At 49.4% G+C, this 12,977-nt stretch overlaps 1 protein-coding gene across 1 annotated transcript in view; it reads left to right on the top strand.

Annotated features, from left to right (window-relative positions):
- Nucleotides 1-12,010, top strand: part of LOC310650698 (chromodomain-helicase-DNA-binding protein 3-like) — a gene marked incomplete at both ends in the record, with an annotated part of 37,577 nt that extends 25,567 nt beyond the window's left edge. Inside the window, 7 exons of the mRNA XM_083380282.1 lie at nt 242-373; nt 2,893-2,992; nt 3,468-3,659; nt 7,962-8,162; nt 9,488-9,625; nt 9,766-9,887; nt 11,467-12,010. Coding sequence (XP_083236408.1) covers nt 242-373; nt 2,893-2,992; nt 3,468-3,659; nt 7,962-8,162; nt 9,488-9,625; nt 9,766-9,887; nt 11,467-12,010 — 1,429 coding nt within the window. The remainder of the gene's footprint in view (nt 1-241; nt 374-2,892; nt 2,993-3,467; nt 3,660-7,961; nt 8,163-9,487; nt 9,626-9,765; nt 9,888-11,466) is intronic.
- Nucleotides 12,011-12,977: the final 967 nt, after the last annotated feature.

Genomic DNA, 12,977 nt, shown 5'->3' with positions numbered 1-12,977 from the left:
GGACTAGAACTCACCGTCTTCCGATTTCTACCCTGGTGCCTTTCCCTCCTGTCCAAATCCTTCGATTCTTACACAGTGGTGGTTTTTTTTTTTTTAGTTTGTTGCATTCAGACTCACAATGAGAAGCATTTAACTTTGTGGGTGTTGCTTAACAATGTCTTAACAATGACTCCTAATACTTTCTGTCTCTCTGTCTCTGTCTCTGTCTCTCTCTCTTATCACCTGCATTGACTGCATGCAGCATTGACAAAAAGGGCGTCTATCACTATCTGGTGAAGTGGCGGGACCTTTCCTATGACCAGTCCACCTGGGAGGAGGACGAGATGGCTATCCCCGAGTACGAGTACCACAAGCAGGCCTACTGGTCACACAGGTAAAGTGGTGTGTGTGTGTGTGTGTGTGTCTGTGATTGGGGAGTACGTAAGGCCTGGAGGCCAAAACGTATGAAGGGCGGTTGCAGGAATTGGGTCTGGCCAGTCTAGAGAAAATAAGGACTTAGGGCTGACATGTAAACATGCCATATACAACATATGTATATATTTACACCCTTACATATGAATACACATAAATATTAATCGCAGAGAACAGCATTTCACAGCCTTGTCCACCTTAAGATGGGTGGACTTCAGCTCCCTAAGAATTCCCCAGCCAGCTTTCCCCCCCCCAACCCACACACACACACTTTGCTGAAGTCAAGTTATATTACGTCTAGCACATTCCCATCATCTATTAAGGAAGTTACTTAGGTATTAAGGAAGTTACAAAAAATGTGGTAAAGATAGTCCAGCCACGTCTCTTCCAGTATTTGAGGGGCTGCCACAAAGAGGAGGGGGGGGTGTGTTGTCACATTATTCTCCAAAGCACCAGAAAGCAGGACAAGAAACAACGGATGGGAACTAATCAAGGAGAGAAGCAACCTGGAATTAAGGAGAAATTTCCTAACAGTGAGGACAATCAACCAGTGGAACAGCTTGCCACCAGAAATCGTGGGCGTGCCATCCCTGGAGGTTTTTAAGAAGAGACTGGACAGTCACTTGTCTGAGATGGTGTAGGTTCTCTTGCTTGAGCAGGGGGCTGGACTAGAAGACCTCCAAGGTCCCTTCCAACTTCTATTCTGTTCTATTCTGTATTTTATTATTCTACATTCTATTCTGTTCTGTATATTATTATTCCATTCCATTCTATTCTGTATTTTATTATTCTATATTCTATTCTATTCTTTTCTGTCCTATCCTATCCTATTCCTATTCCTATTCTAAATTCTATTCTATTTTTATTTCTATATTATTATTCTGTTCTGTTCTGTTCCATTCCATTCCATTCCATTCTCTGATACGGTGTTTCCCAGAAAATAAGTCTTACATTAATTTTTGCTCCAAAAGACACATTAGGGCTTATTCTCCAGTTAGGTCTTATTTTGGGGAAAATATGGTATACTAAATAATAAATAAATAAATAATAAATAAACCTTTTATTGTCAAAGTACAACTGTTGTGTACATTGAGGTTAGCTGAGCCTCCCCCCGTGCTCTCTCCCCCCAACACACAGTGACAACAAACCCTCCATCCTACCATACCATTTGAACCAACTACACCACACGCCGGCCTCCCAAGTCAATTCTGCATACATTCACAGAGATTATGTCCCATTTAAAAGCCTAACAGCCCACGGATAAAAGCTATTTTTCAGCCACCACCTGGCTGACAATCTTAACTGGGGCTTATTTTTGAGGTAGGGCTTATATTACGAGCATCCTGAAAAATCATGCTAGGGTTTCTTTTCCGGTTAGGTCTTACTTTGGGGGAAAAAGGGTAGCAGTCTTCCAATGTTTGAGTGGCTGCCCCAAAGAAGAGGGGTGGTGGTGTGTGGACTTATTCTCCAAAGCCCTCGAAGGCAGGAGAAGAAGCAACGGATGGAAACGAATCAAGAAGAGAAGCAACCGGGAACTCGGGAGAAATATCCTAAAAGTGAGGATAATTAACCCGGCTTTCCTCCAGAAGTTCTAGGCGCTCCATCACTGGAAGAGACCGGACAGCCGTTGGTCTGAAATGGTCTAGGGGTCTCCTGTTCGAGCAGGGGGTTGGACTAGAAGACCTCCCAGGTCCCCCTTCCAACTCGGTCATTCTGTTCGTCTCACCAAGAGAAGGACCAGGGGTGACGTGATAGCGCGGCCGTCCAACATTGGAGGGGCTGCCGCAGAGAAGGGGGACAGGAAGCAACGGAGGGAAACTCATCGAGGAGAGAAGCAACCTGGAACTAAGGAGAAACTTCCTGACCTCGAGGAGAATTAACCAGGGGAACTGCTTGCCACTAGAACTTGTCGGTGCTCCATCGCCGGAGGTTTTTAAGAAGAGACTGGAAAGCCATTTGCCTGAAGGGGTGTAGGGTCTCCTGCTTGGACTAGAGCAGGGGTCCCCAACCTCGGCAACGTGAAGACCTCCCAGAATTCCCCAGCCAGCATACTCATTGTGGCCCCGCTTACTCTCTTATAATCCCTTCCTCTCCAATCTCCCAGCTCTAAGGGATAGGAGGGGGGGGGGAAACCACAGGCATGGCTGGTTGGGGAATTCTGGGAGTTGAAGTCCACAGGTCTTCCAAGTTGCCAAGGTTGGGGAGCCCTGGACTAGATGACCTCCAAGGTCCCTTCCAGCAGCAGCATCATCATTATTATTATTATTATTATTATTATTATTATTATTATTATTATTATTATTATTATTATTATTATTATTATTATTGGTCTAGGGGTCTCCTGCTGGAGCAAGGGCTGGACTAGAAGACCTCCCAAGCCCCCTCCCAGCTCTGTTCTGGTTCCGATTCCGAGTCGTGGACCTTAGTGGCAGCTTCTGTGGGGCAACTTAAGACCCTCTTTTCTCTCCTCCTTATAACCAGAGAACTAATTATGGGCGAAGATCCGGCCCAGCCCAGGAAGTACAAGAAAAAAAAGAAGGAGCTGACCTCGGACGACCCCCCGACCTCTCCCACCAATGACGTGAGTTCCGGGGGGGGGGGGAACCCAGGTAGTCCTCGGCTTTACGACCACAGCCCTCAGCTCCACCTTTTCCGGCCGTCGAGTGGGTTGCCGGACTTGCTCCGCCAATCCCTGCAGTCGTTAAGTGAGCAACGCCGCGATTGTTAAAGCGAAGCCGGATTCCTTTCGCCTTCCCCCCCCCTGCCGCTGCCCCCCCCTTGACTTGGAGGTCGCAGAAAGGGATCGGGGACCCCCGCTGCGACCGTCCTAGCTCTGAGCCGGTTGCCGCGGGTTTGGGATTTTGACCGCCTGACCGTGGAGAGGCGGCGAGGGTCATCGGTGTGGAGAAACGGCGACGCGGCGCTTTTTCCCGCCTCCTCCTCCCCAGGGGCGTCGCAACTCGGGACGGTCGTAAGTCGAGGACAAAATAAGAGAGCTGAGCCCGGCTGTCTGGGTTCCCTCTTCTCAAGTGGACCCTCCTCCCTCTTCCCCGCAGCCGACGGTGAAGTACGAGAGCCAGCCGCGGTTCATCACCTCCACCGGGGGGACGCTGCACATGTACCAGCTGGAAGGGCTGAACTGGCTGCGCTTCTCCTGGGCCCAAAGCACCGACACCATCCTGGCGGACGAGATGGGCCTCGGCAAGACCATCCAGACCATCGTCTTCCTCTACTCGCTCTACAGGGAGGTGAGGCGGGGGGGGGCTGGACTCGGGCCCCGGAGCCTCTTTCGAGGGGGGTCCGGACCTAAAAAGCGGCTCTTTCTCTCCCTTTCTCTCCCTTTCTCTCTCTCTCTTCCTTTTTTTCTCTCCCTTTCTCTCTCTCTTTTTCTCTCCCTTATTCTCTCTCTCTTTTTCTCTCTCTCTCCCTTTCTCTTTTTCTCTCTTTCTCCCTTTCCCGCTCTCTCTTTCTCTCCCTTATTCTCTCTCTCTCTTTTTCTCTTTCTTCCTTTCCTGCTCTCTCCCTTATTCTCTCTTTTTCTCTCCCTTTCTCTCTCTCTCTTTTTCTCTCTTTCTCCCTTTGCCGCTCTCTTTTTCTCTCCCTTATTCTCTCTCTCTTTTTCTCTCTTTCTCCCTTTCCCGCTCTCTTTTTCTCTCCCTTATTCTCTCTCTCTTTTTCTCTCTCTCCCTTTCTCTTTTTCTCTTTCTTCCTTTACTGCTCTCTCTTTCTCTCCCTTATTCTCTCTTTTTCTCTCCCTTTCTCTCTCTCTCTTTTTCTCTCTTTCTTCCTTTACCACTCTCTTTTTCTCTCCCTTATTCTCTCTCTCTCTTTTTCTCTCTCCCTTTACCATTCTCTTTTTCTCTCCCTTATTCTCTCTCTCTTTTTCTCTCTCTCCCTTTCTCTTTTTCTCTTTCTTCCTTTACTGCTCTCTCTTTCTCTCCCTTATTCTCTCTCTCTTTTTTTCTCTTTCTTCCTTTCCTGCTCTCTCCCTTATTCTCTCTTTTTCTCTCCCTTTCTCTCTCTCTCTTTTTCTCTCTTTCTCCCTTTCCCGCTCTCTTTTTCTCTCCCTTATTCTCTCTCTCTTTTTCTCTCTCTCCCTTTCTCTTTTTCTCTTTCTTCCTTTACTGCTCTCTCTTTCTCTCCCTTATTCTCTCTTTTTCTCTCCCTTTCTCTCTCTCTCTTTTTCTCTCTTTCTTCCTTTACCACTCTCTTTTTCTCTCCCTTATTCTCTCTCTCTCTTTTTCTCTCTCCCTTTACCACTCTCTTTTTCTCTCCCTTATTCTCTCTCTCTTTTTCTCTCTCTCCCTTTCTCTTTTTCTCTTTCTTCCTTTACTGCTCTCTCTTTCTCTCCCTTATTCTCTCTTTTTCTCTCTCTTTCTCTCCCTTATTCTCTCTTTTTCTCTCTCTTTCTCCCTCTTTTCCTTTCCCTCTCTCTCTCTCTCTTTCTTTCTCCCTTTCCCACTCTCTCTCCCTTATTCACTCTCTCTTTCACCCTTTCCTGCTCTCCCTCATTCTCTCTCTCTCTCTCTCTCTTTCTGCCATCCGCTCTCTCTATCCTGCTCTCTTTCTCTTTCTCCCTTCCTCCTCTTTCTCTTTTTCTTCTTTCTTTCTTTTTCTTTCTTTCTTTCTTTCTTTCTTTCTTTCTTTCTTTCTTTCTTTCTTTCTTTCTTTCTTTCTTTCTTTCTTTCTTGTCTCTGTCTCCCTTTCCTTCTCTCTCTCTCACACACACACACACACACACTGAGAGGCTCGTTCATGGAATCCATTGGGAGTCCGGCTTCTGCCATTCCCTGCCCTTTCGTCTTTCATTACCTCCCCTTTTCGCCCCCCCCCTCCACATCACGGCCGTTTCTCTTACACAGGAAGAGGTTTTCTCTTTCCTGACCCGATTATGCCCGGTTCCCACCCCCCCACCCCGCCACTCCCTGGCCCCTGCCACATTTGGCCCTGCCAACTGGCCGCGTGTTCGAATTCTCCCCGCGCGACTCTGCCTCTCTGCCTGGGCCAGACCTGGAGAGGCCTCCGTGTTGCGCCCCACTTGCCTTCCCTGGCCAGAACAGCCTGGGGTGTGTGTGTGTGTGTGTGTGTGTGTGTGTGTGTGTGTCTGTCTGTCTTAGCTTTGCCAGCACACTTGGCTGAACCACTCAAGCTGCAGGCTCTTTACAAAGATGAAAAGCAGTGTCTGTGTGTCTGTGCATGTGTGTGTTTTGTGTGTGTGTGTGTGTGTGATTTATCTCTGCTGGAGCCCAGCAGCTGATAACTTCTAACGGCTCCAGCTGCTGCTGCTTGAGCCGGAGATAAACGGGATTTGCCGCTTTCCTCCTTCCTCTCCCGCTCTAGAGAGCAAGACGAGACTCTCAAGGAAAAAAATGACATTTGCAGCAAGAAAGCCTTGGCTCCCCCCCCCACACACACACACACCCCTGGGGAACAAAACCTATTTGCACACCCGCTTTCTGTGTGCGTGTGCGCCGGTGTGCGCCTCCAGGAATCTCCTTTTCCCCAGAGGGGACGCGCGCTGCCTTACGAGGCTCCCGGTGGCGTTGCTGCGCACAACCAGGGTTTCCTCCCGTCCTACCCCACCCCCCAGCCTGATGTTGGTTTGTAAGTCTTTGCGGGGGGGTTGTCCCCCGCTTTCTGGCACAGACGCTGCTGTGAGCGAAGCCTCGTCGCGGGCGCGTCCGCTGCGGGCAGGAGGGCCCATCCGCGAAAACAGCTGCTCTTCCCGCCTGGGAACAGCTGCCGCAGCTGGCGGTTTGTCAGTGATCCCAGCAGAGCCGCAAGGAGAAACCTGGCTCGTTCTGGCGTCTTGCTATGTTTTAATTTTTTTATTTGGGGGTTTTGTTTTGTTTTTATGAATGGCGCTGTCTTGGCCGGAGCCGAAAGCGAAACGGGCTGAGAATCGCTGCGTGGTGCCGAGTCAGGCCCAGAGGCGGCCGGGGTGGGTGGGGTGTGTGTGTGCGGAGGGGGAAACGTGGTCGCCTTCCCTGATGATAGACCGGCGAGTTTATTTCTCGATATCTCTCAGAACTTTTTAACCCGCCCGTTTCTCTCGCGGGGGTAGGGGGGGGCCTGGGTGGCGGGCAATTTTATTTGATTTTAGAAAATGTTATCTTGTCGCCTGCTCGGACGCGGCGGCTCCAGGCAGGAGAAGGAGCAACGGATGGAAATGGTTAACCCAGGAGAGAAACAAGCTGGAACTAAGGAGAAATGTCCTGAGAGTTAGAACAGTGGTGGGTGCTCCATCGCTGGAGGCTTTTTTTAAAGAAGAGGCTGGCCAGTCATTTGTTTGAAACGGGATAGGGTTACCTGTCTGAGCCGGGGGTTGGACCAGATGATCTCCAAGGTCCCTTCCGAGTCTGTTATTCTATTCTTTTTTTCCTTCCTTCCCTCCTTCCTTCCTTCCTTCCTTCCTTCCTTCCTTCCTTCCCTCCCTCCCTCCCTCCCTCCCTCCCTCTCTCTCTCTCTCTCTCTCTCTCTCTCTCTCTCTCTCTTTCCTTCCCTCCCTCCCTCCCTCCCTTCTGGAAGTCTTTAAGAAGAGACTGGACAGCCATTTGTCTGAAATGGGTTAGGGTTTACTGCCTGAGCGGGGGGTTGGACTAGATGACCTCCGAGGTCCCTTCCAACTTGATGATGATGAAATGGTAGAGGGTTTCCTGCCTGAGCAGTGGGGTCAGACTAGATGACCTCCAAGGTCCCTTCCAACTCTTCTGCTTCTTCTTGTTGTTAATACAGGTGTTCTCGGCTTACGACCACAATTGAGCCAAAACACTTCTGCCGTTAAGCGAAACGTTTGTTAGACTGAGCCCTGCGCCCCCTTTTCACGACTTTTTCTTGCCGCACTGGCTAAGGGAATCACGGCAGCCGGTGAAGTTAGTAACACGGGTCATTACTTTGCCGGTCAGGAGGTAGCAGAAGGGGATCACGTCTCATACGCACACAGACACACACAGACACACACACACCCTGGGGACACTGCAGCTGTCGCAAATCCGAATCCATTCCTAAGCATCTTAAATTTTGATCCCATGGCTGTGGGGACACCCCGATGGTCATTAAGCGTAAAAAACGGGTCACCCAGCCCTTCCCTCCCCCCCCGATCCCGTCATAAATAAATGAACTCCAGAAGCGGTGAATGCTCCAACACTAGAAGTTTTTAAGAAGAGACTGAACGGCCCTTTGTCTGCAGTGGTCTAGGGTTTCCTGCCTGAGCGGGGGGGTCAGACTAGATGACCTCCAAGGTCCCTTCCAACTTGATGATGATGAAACGGTAGAGGGTTTCCTGCCTGAGCAGGGGGGTCGGACTAGATGACCTCCAAGGTCCCTTCCAACTTGATGGTGATGATGAAATGGTAGAGGGTTTCCTGCCTCAGCAGTGGGGTCAGACTAGATGACCTCCAAGGTCCCTTCCAACATTATTATTATTATTATTATTATTATTATTATTATTATTATTATTATTTATTATTAATCTGTTGCAAGTCGGAGGAGCAGCTGCAGCTCATCCCCGATCCGCTGTTCTCCTTTCCCCCCCCTCCCCGCCCACCCAGGGCCACACCAAGGGTCCCTTCCTGGTCAGCGCCCCCCTGTCCACCATCATCAACTGGGAGCGGGAGTTCCAGATGTGGGCGCCCAATTTCTACGTGGTGACCTACACGGGAGACAAGGACAGCCGCTCCATCATCCGGGAGAACGAGTTTTCCTTCGAGGACAACGCCATGAAGGGCGGGAAGAAAGCCTTTAAAATGAAGGTAAGTAAAGGGAGATTTATTTTATTTTATTCTATTCCTCCTCTTTACACACACACACACACACACACACACACACACAGACACGGATTTGGCCCTTTTGCCCAAGAGACGCGGCTGTGTGTTCGACAGGGCCAGGCAGGGCTATTGGTTTGTGTTGATTTTTTTCCGGGCCGGCCACAGTCCTGGGCAACCTGGCTTAAGGGAAATAAGCCCTCAATCAAGGTCACCTCTGTCTCTTCTGTCTCTCCCCTCCCCTTGTCGAGGGGACCGTCGACATTTTAAGTTCATTCTGGGTTAGTTGGTTTGGTTTTAAGTTGGTTTATTTGCATCCTGCCTTGATTATTTTTTTACAAATGACTCATGGTGAGCAGAGCCTCCTATTTTACCCACAACAACAACAACAACAACAACCCTGTGAGGCGGATGGGGCTGAGGGAGGGGGACTGGCCCAAAGTCAACCAGCTGGAGGCGGGACTAGAACTCCCCGTCTCCTGGTGATTGGCCTAATATCACCCAGCTGTCCTTCACGTCTAAGGCCGGATTAGAACTCCCCGTCTCTTGGTGATTGGCCCAAAGGCACCTAGTTGCTTTCATGCCTAAGGCAGGACTAGAACTCACCGTCTCCTGGCGATTGGCCTAAAGTAACCCAGCCGGCATTCATGGCTAAGGCCAGACTAGTACTCACTGTCTCCTGGCGATCGGCCCAAAGTCATCCAGTTGCTTTCATGCCTAAGATGGGACTAGAACTCACCGTCTCCTGGTGATTGGCCTAATATCACCCAGCTGTCCTTCACGTCTAAGGCCGGATTAGAACTCCCAGTCTCCTGGTGATTGGCCCAAAGGCACCTAGTTGCTTTCATGCCTAAGGCGGGACTAGAACTCACCTTCTCCTAGCGATTGGCCCAAAGTCACCCAGGCGGCATTCATGGCGAAGGCCAGACTAGAACTCACCGTCTCCTGGCGATTGCCTCACCCAGCTGTCATTCATGTCTTAAGGCGGCACTAGAACTCACCATCTCCTGGCGATTGGCCCAAAGTCACCCAGCCGGCTTTCATGCCTAAGGCGGGACTAGAACTCCCCGTCTCCTGGCGATCGGCCCAAAGTCACCCAGCCGGCTTTCATGGCTAAAGCAGGACCGGAACGCGCAAATTCCCGCGTCCTGGCCTGGTGCCTTAACTCCCCCTAGACCCAACTGAGTAAGAGGGTTGTATGTATGCGTGTGTGTGTGTGTGTGAGAAAGGCCTGTCGAATCCAAGTCTGACCTCTTGCGGACTAGCGGAGCTGTTGACCGCCGCGACACCCCCCCTTCTGTCCCTCTGCCCAGAGAGAAGCTCAGGTGAAGTTCCACGTCCTCCTGACCTCCTACGAGCTGGTCACCATTGACCAGGCGGCCTTGGCCTCCATCCGGTGGGCCTGCCTGGTCGTCGACGAAGCCCACCGGCTCAAGAACAACCAGTCCAAGGTGAGGGAGGCGGCTTCGCGGCGGGCCGAGGGGAGGGGAGGGAGAGGAAGAGGAGGAGGTAAAGATGGCCGCCGGGCCTTCAGCGTCTCCCCTCCCCCCCATACACCCACCCACCCACCCACCCCGACTCTCGATTTCAGTTCTTCAGGGTGCTCAACGGTTACAAGATCGACCACAAGCTGCTGCTGACGGGGACCCCCTTGCAGAACAACCTGGAGGAGCTCTTCCACCTGCTGAACTTCCTCACCCCGGAGAGGTTCAAGTACGCCGCGCTTCCTTCCCCCGGGGCTTTCAAAGGCGGTCGTGGACGATGGGCCCGGGAGTGTTCGCTCTTGACGCTCTTTTCGGCGGGCCAGTTGGCTCCTCCGCTGCTTTCCCCCGTTTTTTTTAAATCCACCTTGAGGATTTATTTATTTAGTCCAGGGGTCTTCCAACGTGGCCCTTTGATGACTTGTGGACTTCAACTCCCAGAATTCCTCAGCCAGCCAGGGTGGCTGAGGAATTCTGGGAGTTGAAGTCCGCAAGTCATCAAAGGGTCATAGTTCCTTCACACTGGCTGAGGAATTCTGGGAGTTGAAGTCCGCAAGTCATCAAAGGGTCATAGTTCCTTCACACTGGCTGAGGAATTCTGGGAGTTGAAGTCCGCAAGTCACCAAAGGGCCAAGTTTGAAGACCCCTGCTTGTGGTTTTCAGCTCCCAGAATTCCTCAGCCAGGCACGCTGGTTGAGGAATTCTGGGAGTTGAAGTCCACAAGTCACCAAAGGGCCACGTTGGAAGACCCCTGCAGTAGTCCATCAATTTGGAAACAGTGAAGTTTCCACCTGACCCCGTGGTCTTCCAACTTGGCAACTTTTAAGACTTGTGGACTTCAGCCACCGCTTCCGTGGAGCCCCAGCGGTTGGGGGCCTCTATTCCAGAGGATGCAGGGGCGTTCTTGCCGAGACAACCACCTGGATACCTTTGCAACCCCTGAAGCGTACCTGCAAGAGCCGTCTCCTGGGTTGTGTCACCCTGGGATTTGTGCAAGGCAATGCAAGGCGGAGGTCGAGTTGGGAAAACTTACAAGTCGTTTCTCTGCTTTGTGTCTGGCAAAACGGCTCCCTCTCTTGGCCAGACTGGGTATTGCCAACGTTCTGGTGTTTCGATTTTTTTTTTCTTTTCAACTCGCCTTCTCATGTTGATAGTCCTGAAGATCCTTTTTTTTTTTTCTTCTCCTCTTGGGAGATTGAGGCGTTGCAGCAATTTGCTTAAAAACCCTGACACACACACACACACACCCCGAAAACAAAACAAAAAAGGTGAAATTCAGAGCACGACTTGCTTAACAACCGCCTCGCTTACCCAAGCGATCCCAATTGCGGGTCGTAAATCAAGGAGGAACCGCTACACAGGCGGCCTTCCTAGCGACGAGCCCGAAATTTACGTCGCTAACCGAAACGTCGGTTCGGCGAGGTTTACTCCATTTTACGAATTTTTTTTCTTTGCCACGGTTGTTAAGTTGAACCGCGGCAGCGGTTTTAAGTTAGTAAGACGGTTGTTAAAATAACTTTGCTTGCCCAAGCGGGGTCACATCACCCACCCACACACACACACACACACACACACGGGACGCTGCAACCGTCATAAATACGAGCCGTCTGAATTTCGATCCCGCGACCACAGGGTCGTCGGTGTGTGAAAAACAGTCACGAGTTCCCTTGTTTTCAGCGCCCCGTTGTGAGCAGTCGCTAAATGAGCTGCCGTAAGTCGAGGACTCGCCCGTGTGGCATTTTGCCCCCCAGTTCTCCACCCGTAACCAGGATTGTGTGTCTCTGTGTGTGTCTCTCTCTCTCTCCGCCCAGCAACCTGGAAGGCTTCTTGGAGGAATTTGCTGACATCTCTAAGGAGGATCAAATCAAAAAGCTCCACGATCTGCTGGGTCCTCACATGCTGCGACGGCTGAAAGCCGACGTCTTCAAGAACATGCCGGCCAAGACGGAGCTGATCGTCCGGGTGGAGCTGAGCCCCATGCAGAAGTACTTGGGGGGGGGGGAGGGAGGGGCAGAGCGGCCTCGAAGGCCTTTCAGGGGGGGAGGATTCGTGGTTTTTTCTTTCGTCCTCAAGTCCCAAAAGTCCCTCTTTTTTTTTCTTTTTTTTCTTTTTTTTCTTTTTTTTCTTTTTTTTCTTTTCTCTTTTCTTTCCTTTCCTTCTTTTTTCTTTTCTTTTCTTTTTTCTTTTCTTTTCTTTTCTTTTCTCTTCTCTTTTCTCTTTTTTCTTTTTTCTTTTCTTTCCTTTTCTCTTTTCTTTTTCCTTTTTTCTTTCCTCTTTTCTTTTCTTTTCTTTTCTTTTCCTTTTTCCTTTTTTCTTTTTTCTTTCCTCTCCTTTCCTCTTTTCTTTTTTCTTTTCTTTTTTCTTTTCTTTCCTTTTCTTTTCTCTTTCTCTTTTCTTTTTTTCTTTTTTTTCTTTCCTTTTCTTTTTTCTTTTTTTTCTTTTCTCTTTTCTTTCTTTTCTTTTCTTTTCTTTTCTTTTCTTTATTTTTCTCTTTTCTTTTCTTTCTTTTCTTTTCTTTATTTTTCTCTTTTCTTTTCTTTTCTTTTCTTTTCTTTTCTATTTTTCTCTTTTCTTTTTTCTTTTCTTTTCTCTTTTCTTTTTTTTCTTTTTTTTTCTTTTCTTTTCTTTTCTTTTCTTTCCTTTTCTCTTTCCTTTTTCCTTTTTTCTTTCCTCTTTTCTTTTCTTTTCTTTTCTTCTTTTCTTTTCTTCTTTTCTTTTCTTTTCTTTTCAAAAGGCAGTTGGACTTGCCTGTTTTTGCTTTTCTCCTTTTAAAAGGTTTCACTTCTCATCTCGGGAGGCTCCTGAACTTCCCCGCAGGAAGAAGCTTCTCGGAGGAGAAGGGAAACGTTTTCGAAGGGGGGAAAAAAGAAAGAAACAGGAAAGGCCCGGTTGCTTTTTAGAAGGAGAGGGAAAAAAAAAGCAAAGACCTTTGGAGATTTCTTTTTTCTTTTTCTTTTTTTAGGGTTCAGGGGGTCTTTGGAAGTAAGGTGGGCAGTGAGGTGAAGTTTTGTGCGAAAGGAGCAGGAGTTGGTTGAGCTGGACAGGCGATGGGGAACTTTTGGACTTTGGCACGTCAGAAATGCAGAAAAAGGCTTCCCTGAACTGTACTGGGTCTCTCTCTCTCTCTCTCTCTCCCTTTCTCTTTCTCTCTTTCTCTCTCTCTCCCTTTCTCTTTCTCTCTTTCTTTCTCTCCCTTTTTCTCTTTTGCTCCATCTCTCTCCCTTTCTCTTTCTCTCTTTCTTTCTCTTCCTCCCTCTCTCTTTTTCTTTCTCTCCCTTTTTCTCTTTCTCTCCATCTCTCTCCCCCTCCCCCCCTCCCTTTC

Source organism: Vipera ursinii (genome assembly GCF_947247035.1).
Source record: "Vipera ursinii genome assembly, contig: scaffold_207, whole genome shotgun sequence".
Taxonomy (NCBI): domain Eukaryota; kingdom Metazoa; phylum Chordata; class Lepidosauria; order Squamata; family Viperidae; genus Vipera; species Vipera ursinii.
Note: the sequence above shows the minus strand (reverse complement) of the source record. Positions and strands in the feature narration are given on the sequence as shown.